Here is a 13,610-nt window from a genome sequence, read left to right as displayed (position 1 = left end):
TCCGATTACAGGAGAAGTGGGTTTCGGGGCCCCGCTCTGTTCATAATGAAGTGTAATCCTAGAAAAACATGTTGCCAATTACACTTCAATTGAACCCAGATAATGGTGCTTAGACAAGGCCCAGAAAAGACAGAGTCTGGGCAGTGAATTCCTTTCTAATGGAGAAGAAAAGTGTTCCTCCGTGGCAGGTCTGGGCTCCGCTTGGTTCAGGCTCATTGTGATATGAGTAAGAGCCTGAAATAACCAATCTCTGGATCCCATTTAAATGGTTTTATCAGTGGAAAGAGTATTAATCTCTCAAACACACATGTTTATGGGAAGTTTAGTTTGGAGATGTACGTATTTTTAAGTGAAATCACTTAGGAAAGGGAGGAGGAGTGAGTCTCGAAATTACTAAAATAACACATTTCTAATTCTTCTGGTTCGAAGTAACTTTTCGTTTTGAAATGCAAGCTAATAACAGCTCAGTTTCTTGACCAGTTTTTATAGTGAAAATGAAAACAAAACATCAAAATTATAGAAACAAAGTGCTATAGCCTAAAGCAAATGTTTTATTCTCATTTTTGGGATGTTTCAAACACTTCTGAGACGTCAGCTTTCCACTCCAAGGCAGGACGGCTGGTTCAGGTCTCGGTTGTTTTAGCTGGGGAGGGAGGGCGATGTGGTTCAGTCCCAAAAAAACGGCCACGGGGGCTGTGCCTTGCCCTGCCCCGTGTGCTGGTATTTGGCTTTCATGGGAGCTGATTGCAGAGTGCTGGGGTTGGCGGGTGCAGCGCGGCTGAGCTGGCAGAGATGGCTGCGGCAGATCGGGAGCACCCGACCGCGCGGGAGGTGGGTGCTGGGGTGGCTTGGCTGGCCTGAGCAGCGACCGACGGGGTTGTTATTGCCGCCACGGTCTTTGCAAAAAAAAAGAGGCTTTGGGAAACCCACGTGTTGCCAGATCTCAGCGCCGATTATTTTTTTCAAAATAAAAGGCATTATTTTTGTACTGCGAACCTCCACTTCAGCTCTCTCCCTCCTCCCCTGTGTCTCTCTCTCCCACACGCACACGTTTTTGCTGCCTTGGGGGATTTTAGCAGTGCAGGGCTCTGAAAAACAGACTCCTACCTCGCTCCCACAAGCCCACGGAAGAGCGAGATGCTCTCAAGATGCTCGGCCGTGGGTCAAAGTTTCCAGCATTATGGAACGAGACAAGAAAACAGCAATTCAAGTGTCATAAACCCTAAAGTTGGGCTTGGGTCAGTTTGTTTTACAGGGTAGGTCTCAAAGCGCTGTGAGCACTAGAAGATGCTCCAGAGCTGTGGGAGCGTGGCAGGTCCCGGCGGGGCCACGGTGACAGTGCTGGGGTGCCGAATCTGTCCCGATGCCTCCGGCTGCCCTTCTGACCATCGGAGGTGGCCGCTAATTAATCCCAGCACCGCGCTTCGAATAAGCTGGTTTCCATCTGAATCATAAAGTCTCCGAAAAGTGCCTGCGCTGCGCAGAGCCGGGCAGACATGTGTGTGCGTGTGTGGGGCTGGATGTTGATTTTTTTTTTTTTCCCTGAAACAACACAAGGCTTTATCAGTCCCATCTCTTTCCCACGGTTTTCTGTTGCCAGTGAGGTCACTGGTCCCTTTAAACTGGGGCTGAGGCCAATGTGCAGCGGGTGGAAGGGGGGGCGGTGGGGAGAAGGGGGGGACTGTGGGCAGAAGGAGGGGGGGGACATGAGATGGTTCACACAGACTGTTCCTTTTACAGGAAGACTTGGGATTTCGAGCTGCGAGCGGGAGGAGGCGGAGGGGGGGGCGGGAGGGGGGGCGGGATGGGGATTGTAGGGGGGGCCTGGGAACCTGGGAGCGGCGGCGCGGCCGCGTAATCCGTCACTCCCGGGAGATGTCTCATTAACCCATTAACCGGGGAGGAGGGAGCAGCCGGGGGTGTGAGGCAGAGTGCGGGCAGGGGAGGAGCCGGGCGGGGCAGCGGCAGCTCCGCCGCGCAGCCCGGGCAGGGGCCGCACTTCCCCGAGCGGCGCGGGGAGCGACGGCGGCCGCGGCCTCCGGGGACACGCGTGGGACCAGCTCGCCGAGCCCGCCGGCCTCTCTGCTCCAGGATGAAGCGGTTGTGCGAGGAGAGCTCGTCCGACACGGAGTCTGACGGCACCATCGATGTGGGCCGGGAGGAGGAGTACAGGTGAGGGGACACGCTGGCCGGGGATGGGGCACGCTCGGGGTTTTGGGGTCCGCGCTGTGGGGCAGCTCTCGGCAGGAGAGGAGCTGGGGCTCTTGAGCTTGGAGAAGAGGAGACTGAGGGGTGACTCATTCATGGGGATCAATACGGAAAGGGTGAGTGTCAGGAGGATGGAGCCAGGCTCTTCTGGGTGACAGCCAGTGATAGGACAGGGAGCAATGGGTGCAAACTGGAACACAGGAGGTTCCACTTAGATATGAGAAGAAACTTGTTCCCAGTGAGGGTGCCAGAGCCTGGCCCAGGCTGCCCAGGGAGGTTGTGGAGTCTCCTTCTCTGCAGACATTCCAACCCGCCTGGACACCTTCCTGTGTAACCTCAGCTGGGTGTTCCTGCTCCGGCGGGGGGGGTTGGACTGGATGAGCTTTCGAGGTCCCTTCCAATCCCTGACATTCTGGGATTCTGTGATCCTACGGGGGTTCCGGGCATGGTGCTGGCAGCAGGTCCCTGCGAGCACCTCGGGGTTTGATGGGGACACGGCACCAGGCACAGGGGGTCACCTGTCACCTCGCCGAACCCCCCCGGGCTGGGCTGGTCCTGCCCTGGGCAAGGATGAGCCGGGGGGATCACTCCAGTGTGGGCTGGTGCTGGTGTTAGGAGTGACCCGGCAAGGAAACCCAAGTCGTATTACAGGGATTAAAGCCGTGTTACGAGCAGATCGCGCTCACGAAAAATGTCCTGTTATTGCTTTAACCTGCCTGCTGGGGAGAAGGGCAGCTCTGAGCTTCGTTAGTGGGAGCACGGTTGCTCGCAGGTCTGTGCACCCCGCGATGGGGCAGTGCCCGTCCCCCAAAAAGGTACCGTCGGCTGCCTGAGTGCCGCTGCAGCCCCAGCGCTCCCAGGAAACGTGGAAGAAACGAGGAGGTTTTGCATGAGAAACGCTTCTGCTCTGCTGATGCATTTGTAATGCACCGGCTGGGGCTTTGATCTATTAAAGAGGAGCCAGTGCACCCTGGCCAGAGAAGGTTGCCCCGCTTTAAGCGTGAACTTCCAGTGTCGCGGTTCGCAAATTCCATCCCGTCGGCTTTGGGGCTTTGCAGCTTGGGGAACTGGTGAGGACAGGACCTCTGCCTGGCTCCCCCCAGCAACATCCTCGATCTTCATACAACGTTTCCCTGGGCGGCAGCTCAGCTGGCAAAGGGCATCCCCAGCCCCGGGTTCCCGTGCTGCGTCAGCCGTTTGCGGGCATGCCCGGGCTCTGGGCGTGCAGACAGCACTGAGGATGAACGAAGGGCTCTGTTATTTGTTCTCGTGCAAAAATCAGCTGCTTTTGAACTATTGTTTCAGTAGCCAAGCATCCCCCTCCCTCCCCCTGTGTCCAGTGAGGCCCCAGATGAATTAATTCCCTTTTGCTGCTCAGTATCGTGAGCAGAGAAGTTGCCCTGCCCGGTGCCAAGCTCGGGTTCTCATGGAACTAAATTCACACGTCTGGTTCTCACTGATACGGTCACAGACAGAGTCGGGCATGTCCGACACGTAAAGTCCTGCACAAATTCACCGACCCCTTATGCAGTTTCCAAGTGCATCAATATTTAACCTACTTTCCTGCTGCACATGAAATATATTCCAACTCTTTCCAATAGTGCAGCACACTGAGTCTGTAGTACCCTGATAGATGAAACAGAGCAATTGTCATAATATTTTATGTCAGTCAACAGCGACGATGAATTTTTGATCTCTCTTTGGTGCTGCGAATACGTTTGTCTTCTCAAGCCAGCGGTAGAATCTCGTGGTATCTGTGTTGTTGCTCATGTCACGCAAACACATGGCCAAGAGAGCTGCTCGTGCCCTGCGGAGTTTACAGCCCGAGTAGGGCAGGATGCTGGCGGATCAGGCGAAATGCGACACATCCAGCGGGGAGCGAGGGGGAGCGCTCGGGGCAGAGGAGGCAGCCGGGCTGGCTGGCCGGGGCTCCCAGCACATCGCCCAGCGGTCGCGCGGTTTGGACAAACCAGTTCCCCCGCGGAGCGGGGCTGAGTCACCGTGGTGCGAGCCTGGGTTCAGTGCGTGCAGCGAATTTGGACTCCAAGTCACTGCAGAAGAGCAAAATACTGCTTGGTTTTGGGCTATTTTTTTTCCTTTTTGTTTTGAATAAGCAGCTAAAGTTATGCTGTAGATTATAAAATTGAGCAAAGAGCAATGCAGAAATGTTAATCATCAGAGAGAATATAGTTACGGTATCTTTTATGTGGTTCAGATCTGTCAAACATATTTTTTAAAGATATTTTGCAGTGAGCTCGGTCTTTATACCCACATCTGGAGCTGTAGCTCACAAAGAGTGATGTGTTCGGACAGCTCTGCAAAGAGAGTTTCAAAATTTGCTGTCAGAGACTCCTTGAGTGCGTGCTCCAAATTCCTGCGCTGCCAGGAGAATCAACACCTACCCCTTGCATGTATAACACCCCAGTGTCTGCGCAGAGCCCGTTTTCACACCATACGTGCCCATCGCGTGTGCGTTTCTCTACACGGGCAATGCGTGTTGGTACTTGCGAAGCCAGCACCTCTGCCCAGAGAGAGCCCACCCAGCAGACATTCAAATCGGGTACCTGTATGGAGATGAGCGGAGCAGTCAGTAGAAAAACGTGTTATTTCATCTGATGGTGCGAAACCACTTCTGAAAGCGCCTCGCTTGAGCCCAACCAAATGCATTTTTAATGGGCTGAGTTGGGTCTAGGTTTTGGCGTGCTCTGCCTCTGCAGAAACATCTTTAACAGGCTGCTATTAAAATGCTTCATCGAACTGAAAAATATTTTGATTTGATGGGGTGAACCCAAACGCCCCTTTCCAGATTTGTCTGTGTTAAAGGTGGTTGCCGAGTCCCTGCGGAGCGCGGTGCCAGCTGGGGTTGCAGATTGCCGTCTGCCTGCCCGTTAACGGCCCTGTGCCCAATTTCGTAAGGTGCAGAAATAGCCCTGAGCCCGTCCCACTTTCCAGGGGGAGAAACCTGCTCAGGGGAGGTGGAAAAACCCCGAGCAGAGGGGTTTGCTCTGAGGATTTCCCATGCCTGGTTATCCATCCTTATGGAGGCTTCACCTCCACAGGGACCTATAGATTGAACTTTGCTGTCACAGCTCTGGGATGCAAAGCTCTGCAGACAGGGCAGGCTCAGACACGAGAGGTTTGCACGTGGAGGGGAAAAATGTCCACAACTCTAGAGCTCATACCGCTGCTTTTCCAGATGAGATGGGAGGTGATGGGCAGTTCGGTGCAGAAATCTGTCCCAGGCTGGTGGGAGGGGAGCAAGTGGGATCTGAGTCTCTCCTTGGCTCCACGTCCCCAATTCCTGAGCTCTGTGTTGTGGCTAAAAACGAGATGGGAACCACAGAAGACATTATTCAGAGTGGGGAAACTGCAGATGGCAAAAGTGTGTAAAGCAGATGTGCACCAGAGGTTTCTCTCCAGCTAATGCAAGAAATTATTCCCTCTTCTTCCTTCCCAGCCACGTTTCCAGGTCTGTGTCTCCCACTACGACATCTCAGATCCAAGCCAGGAAGAAGCGGAGAGGGGTGAGTCCCATTTGCGGTGACCGGGGCGGTTACTGGGAGGTCGGGCCAGTCCCAGTCATGTGACAGAGCTCCCCGGGACATCCCCCATGTGCGGAGGGCACGTCCTCACTGTGGGGACATAGCGCAAAATTGACTTTACACCATTCCCTGCTCTGTCTCCTGCAGAACTCTCCCCACAGCCAATTGGGAGATTTTTTTGCAGAGGTTTGGCCTCAAATCTGGCAGAAAGCGGTGGGGATAGGGGTGGAGTAGAGCGATTTCACCTGGGGTTATCCATGGTTTTTTTGCTCAGCTTTTGCACCCAAAACACTTATTTACGTGGCCCTGTTCAAAGCGCCTCTCTAAACCTGCCATAGCTGTTAACGACGGCTTTAAACCCGTGAGCTGCGGCCATAAATGACCGTGTTTTCTTCTCCCCGCTTGGAAATCTCCCGCAGATCATCGAGAAGCGACGCCGCGACCGTATCAACAGCAGCCTCTCAGAGCTGCGGCGCCTGGTGCCCACGGCCTTCGAGAAGCAGGTGCGTGTGTCCCCGATTTCCAACCGTCCTCCCGTTTCTGCAACGCAAGGGTAGAGCCCCCAGAATGAGAGAGTCTGGAGCGTTTCTATGTCTTTCTTATCATCATCACTTCAGGGAGTAAGTAGGTGGTGAAACTGGGTGGGAAAACAATATTCAGGAGCCCCAGGGAGGGTAAATTCAATCCAGAAAGTGTTTCGCAGATACGAAGATGTACAGAAATGGGGATTTTTCAATTTGCGTCAGGGGATCTTGGGAAGGAGCTCCATTTTCTACTCGCTTGATGTAAAAACCAGAGTCAACGCCCTGGATGGATGCCCTGCTCCAATCTGAGCACTCCTGGGCTTCAGGAAAGTTTTGGGGAGGAGATCAGCAGGAAAACCCAGCTCCTGAGAGGCATAAACCCCATAAAATGACGAATTGCTCTTTTTTTCCTGCTTCCAACATGCAGGGCTCTTCCAAGCTGGAGAAGGCAGAAATTCTACAAATGACAGTAGATCACTTAAAAATGCTTCATGCCACTGGAGGAACAGGTAAGAACCGCTCTTACAAATGTACGGGTGAGGTGAAGGTGAAAACCTGGAAGGAAAATTCCCCATCAGCTTCACAGCGAGTGGTACTTTGGTGCTGCTGTGCCTTGCTGACACCAGCCAGCACCAAAACCCACTTGCCCTGCCTGCTTCCCAAGGGAAATATTTTTTTCAGGGAGAGCAGATGGACGTTTCCTGCCCTGTGGTTTTTCTTATGTCTAACATACGGGTCAGCATCCCGTGCATACATTTGGAAGACTGGGGTGTGTGGGATAGCAAGTCCCAAAGAGCCGCAGGGATGGCAGCGCTGCTCTTGTCACACAACCCGATAAAAGCTGCCCAGCCAGACGTGCTTAGTCCTGCCCAGAAATGGAGCTCGCTTCCAGAAAAACGATATTAAACTCTTCACCTCCTCCCTGGGATACGTTTCCTGCAGAGACTGAATTCTGCATGGGGACTCTGCAAATAAACAAGGCTTTTTTCCCCTTTCTGTTCTTTTTTTTGTGTGTTTGTGTCTCTTGGTTGTTATAAGAAAAGAGAGGGAGCCCTGTGCAAAATTCAACAAAGGTCTTATTTGTACTGAGACCTCAGTACAGACCCTCTGTCCTGTTCCAGTTAACAGGATGGAGATCACAGCTCCAGTAAAGAAGCCTCTGGCTTGCTCACCACCCATTTTTGGCTTGCTGGGGACATTGCTGGCATCCAGGCTTTGCTTCAGAGCTGTAACTCGGGCTGGAACATTTGTTTAGATATTCAGTTTGACTGCACTGCAACAAAGGGCTGTATTGTCACGAGAGACCCCGTCAAGCAAAGTGGTCCAGTGCTTTGCTCTGCTGTCACATTCTCTGCTTTATTATTTATCGTCTCACAAAGCTGCAAGTAGGGAGCAGAAGCCTAAAAATCAGCTGTCGGTTGCGTTTTGTCTTGTTGATTTCTGTGGCTTTGAGCTTTCTCAGCACAGCACTCTTGGTTTTGCTGCTGTCCTGTGTCCTTCAGCCAGACCTGTCTTTAAATGAAGGATAAAGATTGAGGCACAGGCAGAGGAAAATAGTGCCCATCTAGACCAGGGTCATGTCTCCAGCAGTGATAACTGATAGGAAAAAATTCTTCCTGAGCACAGTTCATGAAACCTCTTATTCATCTCGCATGCTGGAGTAAGAGGCTTCATGACCCTGGCGGTTTTCTCCCGATGAGATAACCGCAGATGCTGTTCTTGTGAGCGCAAACGTCCAGTCCTTTGGGACACCCACTTGGCTATCTGCTTCAGGAACATCTCACGGCAGCAAAGTGCCTCAAGTGAAATACACAGCGTGTTAGAGAGGGTAGTGAAATCAAAGCGCATTCCTGAGCTCTGCACGGACTTAGTGTCACCCGTGTCCTCTCCCTGTAGGTTTCTTGGATGCTCGGGCTCTGGCCGTGGATTACAGGAGCATTGGCTTCCGCGAGTGTCTCACTGAAGTTGTCAGGTACCTGGGCGTCCTCGAGGGCCAAAACGCCGCTGACCCCATCCGGCTGCGACTCCTCTCCCACCTGAATAACTACGTGGCCGAAATGGAGCCTTCGCCTGTGGCCTCGTCCCTCGTGCCCATCCAGACGTGGCCGTGGTCCTTCCTCCACAGCGCCGCCGGCCCCGTGCAGATCCCCAGGAGAGAGGCTGCTCCTGCTCCCCTCGTGTTGACTGCATCTTCCCTGGCTTACCCGAGCCCCGCCGTGAGGCCGGCTCCCCTTCGCCGCGTCCCCGGCGACATGCTGCCGTCCCGCCGAAGCTTCCTGGCCAGCAGGATGGCTTCTTCCAGCCGCAGAGCCCGGGGCACGGGCTCGTCCGTGGCTGGAGCAGCCGTGCCCAGGATGCCGTCACCAGTGGGCGTGTTGAGAGACGGCTCGTCCAAGAGTGGCCAGATCACGACGTTCCTCTTCTCACCAGCCTCCGCCAGCGTCCCCGTGCCACCGGCTTACACGGCGCCTCCCACCTTGGGTGCTGCCACGCAGGGACCCGGGATCAGGGTTGGGACATCCAGGATCTGCCGCTCCTGGGCGACTGAAATCGGGGCTTTCTGACCCACCCCTCCCCTTCGGAGACAGGAATTCTTCAGCACTCATTGCCCACAGGCCTAAGAACGAACCCAGCTGAATAGGCATCTTTCCTGCTTTGCAGAAGCCAAGGATCCATAAAGAAAATCCTCTTTACTCTTCCCACCCTCTTCACACCGCCTTCCTTGCCTCGCCATCACACGTCCTCTCCCTCGTGATGCCTGCAAACATAAATCACGCCCAATTCAATGCACTTGTCTGCACGCGGCTGGATCCGGAGCCTTCCGGCTGCAAGGGAGGGGGCACCCGCAGACCCCAACCCCGTCCCTCCTCCAGCAACCCCCAGCATCGCTCCCCTTGGGCAAACAGCCAGCCTCGAAATACCGTCTGATTTCCCTGGGGACTCAGAGCTGCCAGACGCTTGCTCACGCAGATTCTCTGCGATGTGTCCCCGGCTGCAGCACCTCATTTTGGTCTGTTGGGATGGACGCAGCTCAACCCCCCTCCCCAGCATCCCCGAGGCAGGTTAGAGCCCCCCCCAGCTCCCTCCACGAACTCCTGCTGATTCCTGTGCTTTCCTCACTGCATTATCAGCTTTTCCCACTTGTGTGCCCTTGAGGTGGAGTGAGGCAAGAGCTGAGCAGGGCTGGTTCCCACAGCCCGGCCGAAATGCCGCCGTGTCCGCCGGGGCCATGCTGTGTCCACAGGAGGACGTTCTGCAGCCCCTGCTCTGCACCGGGGTGTGAAGAGGCGAGACAGAGGATTTCAAAGGGATGTCTGTAACAGAGGGGAAGGCTGTGACGGCCAAAGCGAGAAGAAAAACCTTCCCCTCTGCCAGTCTCCGCACTGGAGCCGTCTCTCCTCTGTCCCCTGCTGACTGCAAAGCGGGGGAATGGGTCGGACAGGCTGCGTTTGAAGTGCCTCCCTCGCTTTGTCCCAGCCCTGCATCCCTCACCATCTCCTCCCACAGTCTCTAGTTTTCTTTCTTCAGCATCATGTTTTGGTCTCATGCTGCTCATCCCTCTCCCTGGGCCAGGACCAAAACCCGCTGAGGTTTCACCGCAGACCTCGGCAAGTTCTGGCTTTGCACTTGTCCTGCTTCCCAACAGCTTTTTCTGCCTTGGCACGTGTGCCCCTAAATAACCGACACAGCAGATACGCCTCTGCTCCCCTGGCTGTCCGCCCCTCCTTGGGGCAGAAAGGAACAGAAACCTGAAGCTCTTGAGCTCCTGTGTGATGTCCCCAGTTCCCATGGTGGCCGGGGCAGGATGTCCCAGTGTCCCCCTTGTCTGAACAGCCCCCGCTCCCTGGATCTGTGCCTTGATGAGCTGGGATACACATGCACAAATACCTACCCCAAGGAGTCTCGCCCACCTCTGCAGCACTGTGACGCGAAAAGAGAGAAAAGCGTGGGAAGGTCAGTGCAAAGAAACATGAAAGAGAGGGAGAAGATCTCTCCCCACGCCTCAGGTCAAACGCGCAGCCGGTGAGACTGTGGATGAGCTGGTGGTTGCGTTCCTGCGGGTTGTATCTGCCACGTGCATGTCGCTGTGTGTATCTGCTCTTGTTTTAAAAGTGAGTCCCTCCCAGTTGTTTTGATGAACATCACTGCACTTAACGCACAGAAACGCCTCCGCTACTTCTCCTTGCCCTTGTCCTGAAGTGCCAGAATCACCCAGGAACAACATATTCCCTTTTAATGAAGGCAGAGGAGGTCCCCATGGACCCCGGTTTTCCCTGTGGCTGGTCGGCACGCTCGAGCTCACAGCAACTAGCCCGGCCTCACTCCACACTGTGCAGAGCTGTTAGATTCACGAGCTGTGACATCCAGTAAAGGTGTCAAATAAAAGTCTTTCAAACCCCTGTCCTGGTTGTGAAATGTAGTGTCGATGTGAATCTGTTCTGATAATCCAGCCAGTGTGGATGACTGATAATTTTGTGGCAGGTGAGTTTATTATTCCTGAAAAGCTTCAAACCAGGTAAGACATAGCTTGTAAAGTAACATCCCTGCTGGTGGTTTTATAGTGGCTGGTCTTGGTAACTCTGGTCCCATGACTTACTATTTTGCAACGCTTGTCCTGAGATTGGCAATAAGCCGTGGCTTGAGAACAAATCACTTCATTTAGCTATGAGCATCCCCAAAAATGTCAGGGAACAAATCAGATCCAGCAGAACCTCGCAGCCAGACTCCGAGGACTCGCCTCGGGATCCTGACCTTTTGCAAGCAGGACCAGAATAATCCCTGCTGCTTCTTGCTGTTGGGAAACGCTTCGGACTAAACACAGAGCCACAGCTGAGAGCTTGGCTCTGCTCTGAGGAAAGGACCAGTAAATGATCCTGCTCGTGAAAGATGCCGGGAGAATTTTCCGGGGAATGGTGGGAATTCAACTTCCTTTCCTATAACTCCTTCTCACTCCAAAACGCCTTTCGAAACCGCTCATAAATCCCTGCCTTAAGTGCTGTGGTGGGAATTGCTGGAAGGGAGCGACTGCAGCTGTGATGGAGGAACGCGGCATCGTCTGGAAGCGGAGAGAAAATTTCAGGAGCAATAATAGGGCTATTGACGACGGGTCATCCCGCCGGTGCCTGTGCTGGAGACCGCAGTGGGAGCCCAGTGCTCTGGTGTGGCCTCGGCCAGCAAGAAAAACCAAATTACCCTCTGTGGGAGGCAGGCAGACAAACCAGCCCCGCAGGCTACAGTGGTAAAACAAAACAGAGACAGTGGAAAACAAAAAAAAAAACCCCACACAACAAAACACTTCCTGATCCCTGTGGATCAAACGGGAGCCGGAGTGGGTGGGAGGGCATCAGTTCAGGCCCGTGGGGTTTTCTCCCCACAGCAACATGGTGATTAGAGCAGTAACCTGGGACTGGAGCTTCATTTTTCTTTTTTTTTTCCCAGGGTTTTCCTTAGCCTAAACGTCTCCTCTAACACATCCTGGCAACTTTTGATCTACCCTGTAGGGGAAATCCCCGAATTCTCCACACGTTCTTGTTCATCCTTGTTCTTTAGGTGAAAAAAAAAAACATAATGAAGAGGCCTTTGGGAATGTGTGGGCTGTGTGTTAAACACCCTGTCCCGCTCCAGCCCTGACATTGGCGAGGCTGGAACAAAACAGGGTCCTGATGAATGAGCCTTCGTCTGCTGCTTGGAGGGGACAAGGCTGTTTCCAGGCTGCGGGAGATTTGCAAGGCAGCAAGTCCTGCTCTCCCAAATGTCTCTGTATGAAAAATGTTGCTTATCTCAGACCAGCCACTGCCTGCCCTGGGCGAAATGCTCTCGCTTCTGCGGTTTTCTGCTCTCAGTGCAATCGCTGCTTGCCCTCTACTGGTAAAATCCCAAAGTTAAGGAGGAGAAATCCTAAACTAGAGCCAGCATTTGGTTGAAAACTTGCCATCTGTGCTGAAAAATAGATGATCTTTCACGAGGACCATCAGCGACCGGGGTGACGCTCAGACACACGACAGCAGAGCGGCTTGGGAGGCCTCTGGGCGATGGGTCTCACATCAGCATCATTGATTGGGAACAGACTGGCAAGATGAAGACATTAAGAGATGTAACCTTTGCTCCAGGCACTGCTGAAGGTCTTGGGAAGGTGAACTGGGAGGGTCTGGGGCATTGCCGGTCACCAGGGGCAGCTGCACTCGTGTTTTGAGGAGGGTGGCAGCAGTGGGGTCCCTGGGGCAGGTTTGGGTTCCCCCAGCCCATCAGTTCATGTCAGGAGCGAAAAGCACCAAGGAGGACAGATGACTGTAGCTGTCTGCACAGCGTCCCCCGGGAGGGGACGCAAATGTCCATAAATATGTTTCAAATAAAAGCCATTCTCAGCGTAGCCACAGCGGCTGCTTGCAGCCAAAGGGGGTTTATATGGAAATCATGTTTTTCGAGCTCTGCTGTGTTTTGAATTCAGCTGCCAGGGTGGGAGCCACTCCGACCTCCTTCCACAGCAAGATGCTTGTCTCAGGTCGTGGGTTCCCAGCTGAGATGTCAGGCTGCAGAGGATCCAGCCACCAAACAGCAGCAGGTACGGTCTCCCCAGTACACACCAGTGCTGCCACCCAGCACCACCAGCTGTTGGGAGGAAGACGATGAGCTCAGGTGGAGGATGATTTGTGTCTTTAGAAAATAACCCGGACTGAAAATATCGCAAAATATTACAATTTACTTTGCTATTGTTAACCTTTTATTCTGCTACTCTCGATTGTTCCACTGTAATAATGAGATGGGTATCATATCCCATTTGTATGATAGAATTATCCCACTTTTAAAGCAAATTAAAGGTAATGTTATATCAAAAAGTCACAGCAGGCCAGCTACCAGCCTCCATAGACTATCTTAGACCCCCTTAACACGACATCCATGGTGCCTGAAGGTCAACGATGAATCACTGATGCTGCCGCATCCTCACGCTCTGCTGAAGATGCTGGAAATAGATAATTACGGGTCTCCCTGGAGCTGAATCTCGTGAGACGGCAGAGGGGGGTGAATCCCTCTCTTGTCCCAGTGGCTTTCTTCTACGTTGGGAGTTTTTCAGCCCTCACCCCAGGAAGAGCGACTGACATTTCGCATCCATGGGGACATGTGGATGTCCCTTGGTCCGGCTCCAGGGCAGGCCACGATGTGAGCTGGCGCAGGGCTGGGGCTGCCGCGGGAACTCGCGCTTTTTCGAGGAAAAAATTATGTTCTGAAAAGGAGGAGGCTGTGGGAGCAGCTCCAGCTACGGCCGCTCCTTGTCTCACCACCAGCGACACCTCCCAAAGCAGAGCTTGGAGCAGATAGAAAAATTATCCCGGAGGAA

The 13,610-nt window shown here is 53.6% G+C and overlaps 1 protein-coding gene across 1 annotated transcript; it reads left to right on the top strand.

Annotated features, from left to right (window-relative positions):
• The first annotated feature begins 1,909 nt into the window (after positions 1–1,909).
• Positions 1,910–10,668, top strand: HEYL (hes related family bHLH transcription factor with YRPW motif like). The gene is made up of 5 exons (XM_065650643.1): positions 1,910–2,172; positions 5,666–5,732; positions 6,170–6,253; positions 6,702–6,783; positions 8,171–10,668. Exons 1-5 carry the CDS (start codon positions 2,093–2,095, stop codon positions 8,836–8,838), a joined length of 981 nt encoding a protein of 326 aa, XP_065506715.1. The 5' UTR covers positions 1,910–2,092; the 3' UTR covers positions 8,839–10,668.
• The last annotated feature ends 2,942 nt before the right edge of the window (positions 10,669–13,610 follow it).

The sequence above is a fragment of the Caloenas nicobarica genome, chromosome 23 (genome assembly GCF_036013445.1).
Source record: "Caloenas nicobarica isolate bCalNic1 chromosome 23, bCalNic1.hap1, whole genome shotgun sequence".
Taxonomy (NCBI): domain Eukaryota; kingdom Metazoa; phylum Chordata; class Aves; order Columbiformes; family Columbidae; genus Caloenas; species Caloenas nicobarica.
This window is presented reverse-complemented; position numbering and strand designations above follow the sequence as displayed.

What these genes read in the sequence shown, in the direction of transcription:
- HEYL (XM_065650643.1), top strand. Translation starts at nt 2,093, where the DNA reads ATGAAGCGGTTGTGCGAGGAGAGCTCGTCCGACACGGAGTCTGACGGC. An exon ending in CCAGGAAGAAGCGGAGAGGG is followed by an intron (nt 5,733 to 6,169) that starts GTGAGTCCCATT and finishes AATCTCCCGCAG; the next exon opens with ATCATCGAGAAGCGACGCCG. An exon ending in TCATGCCACTGGAGGAACAG is followed by an intron (nt 6,784 to 8,170) that starts GTAAGAACCGCT and finishes CTCTCCCTGTAG; the next exon opens with GTTTCTTGGATGCTCGGGCT.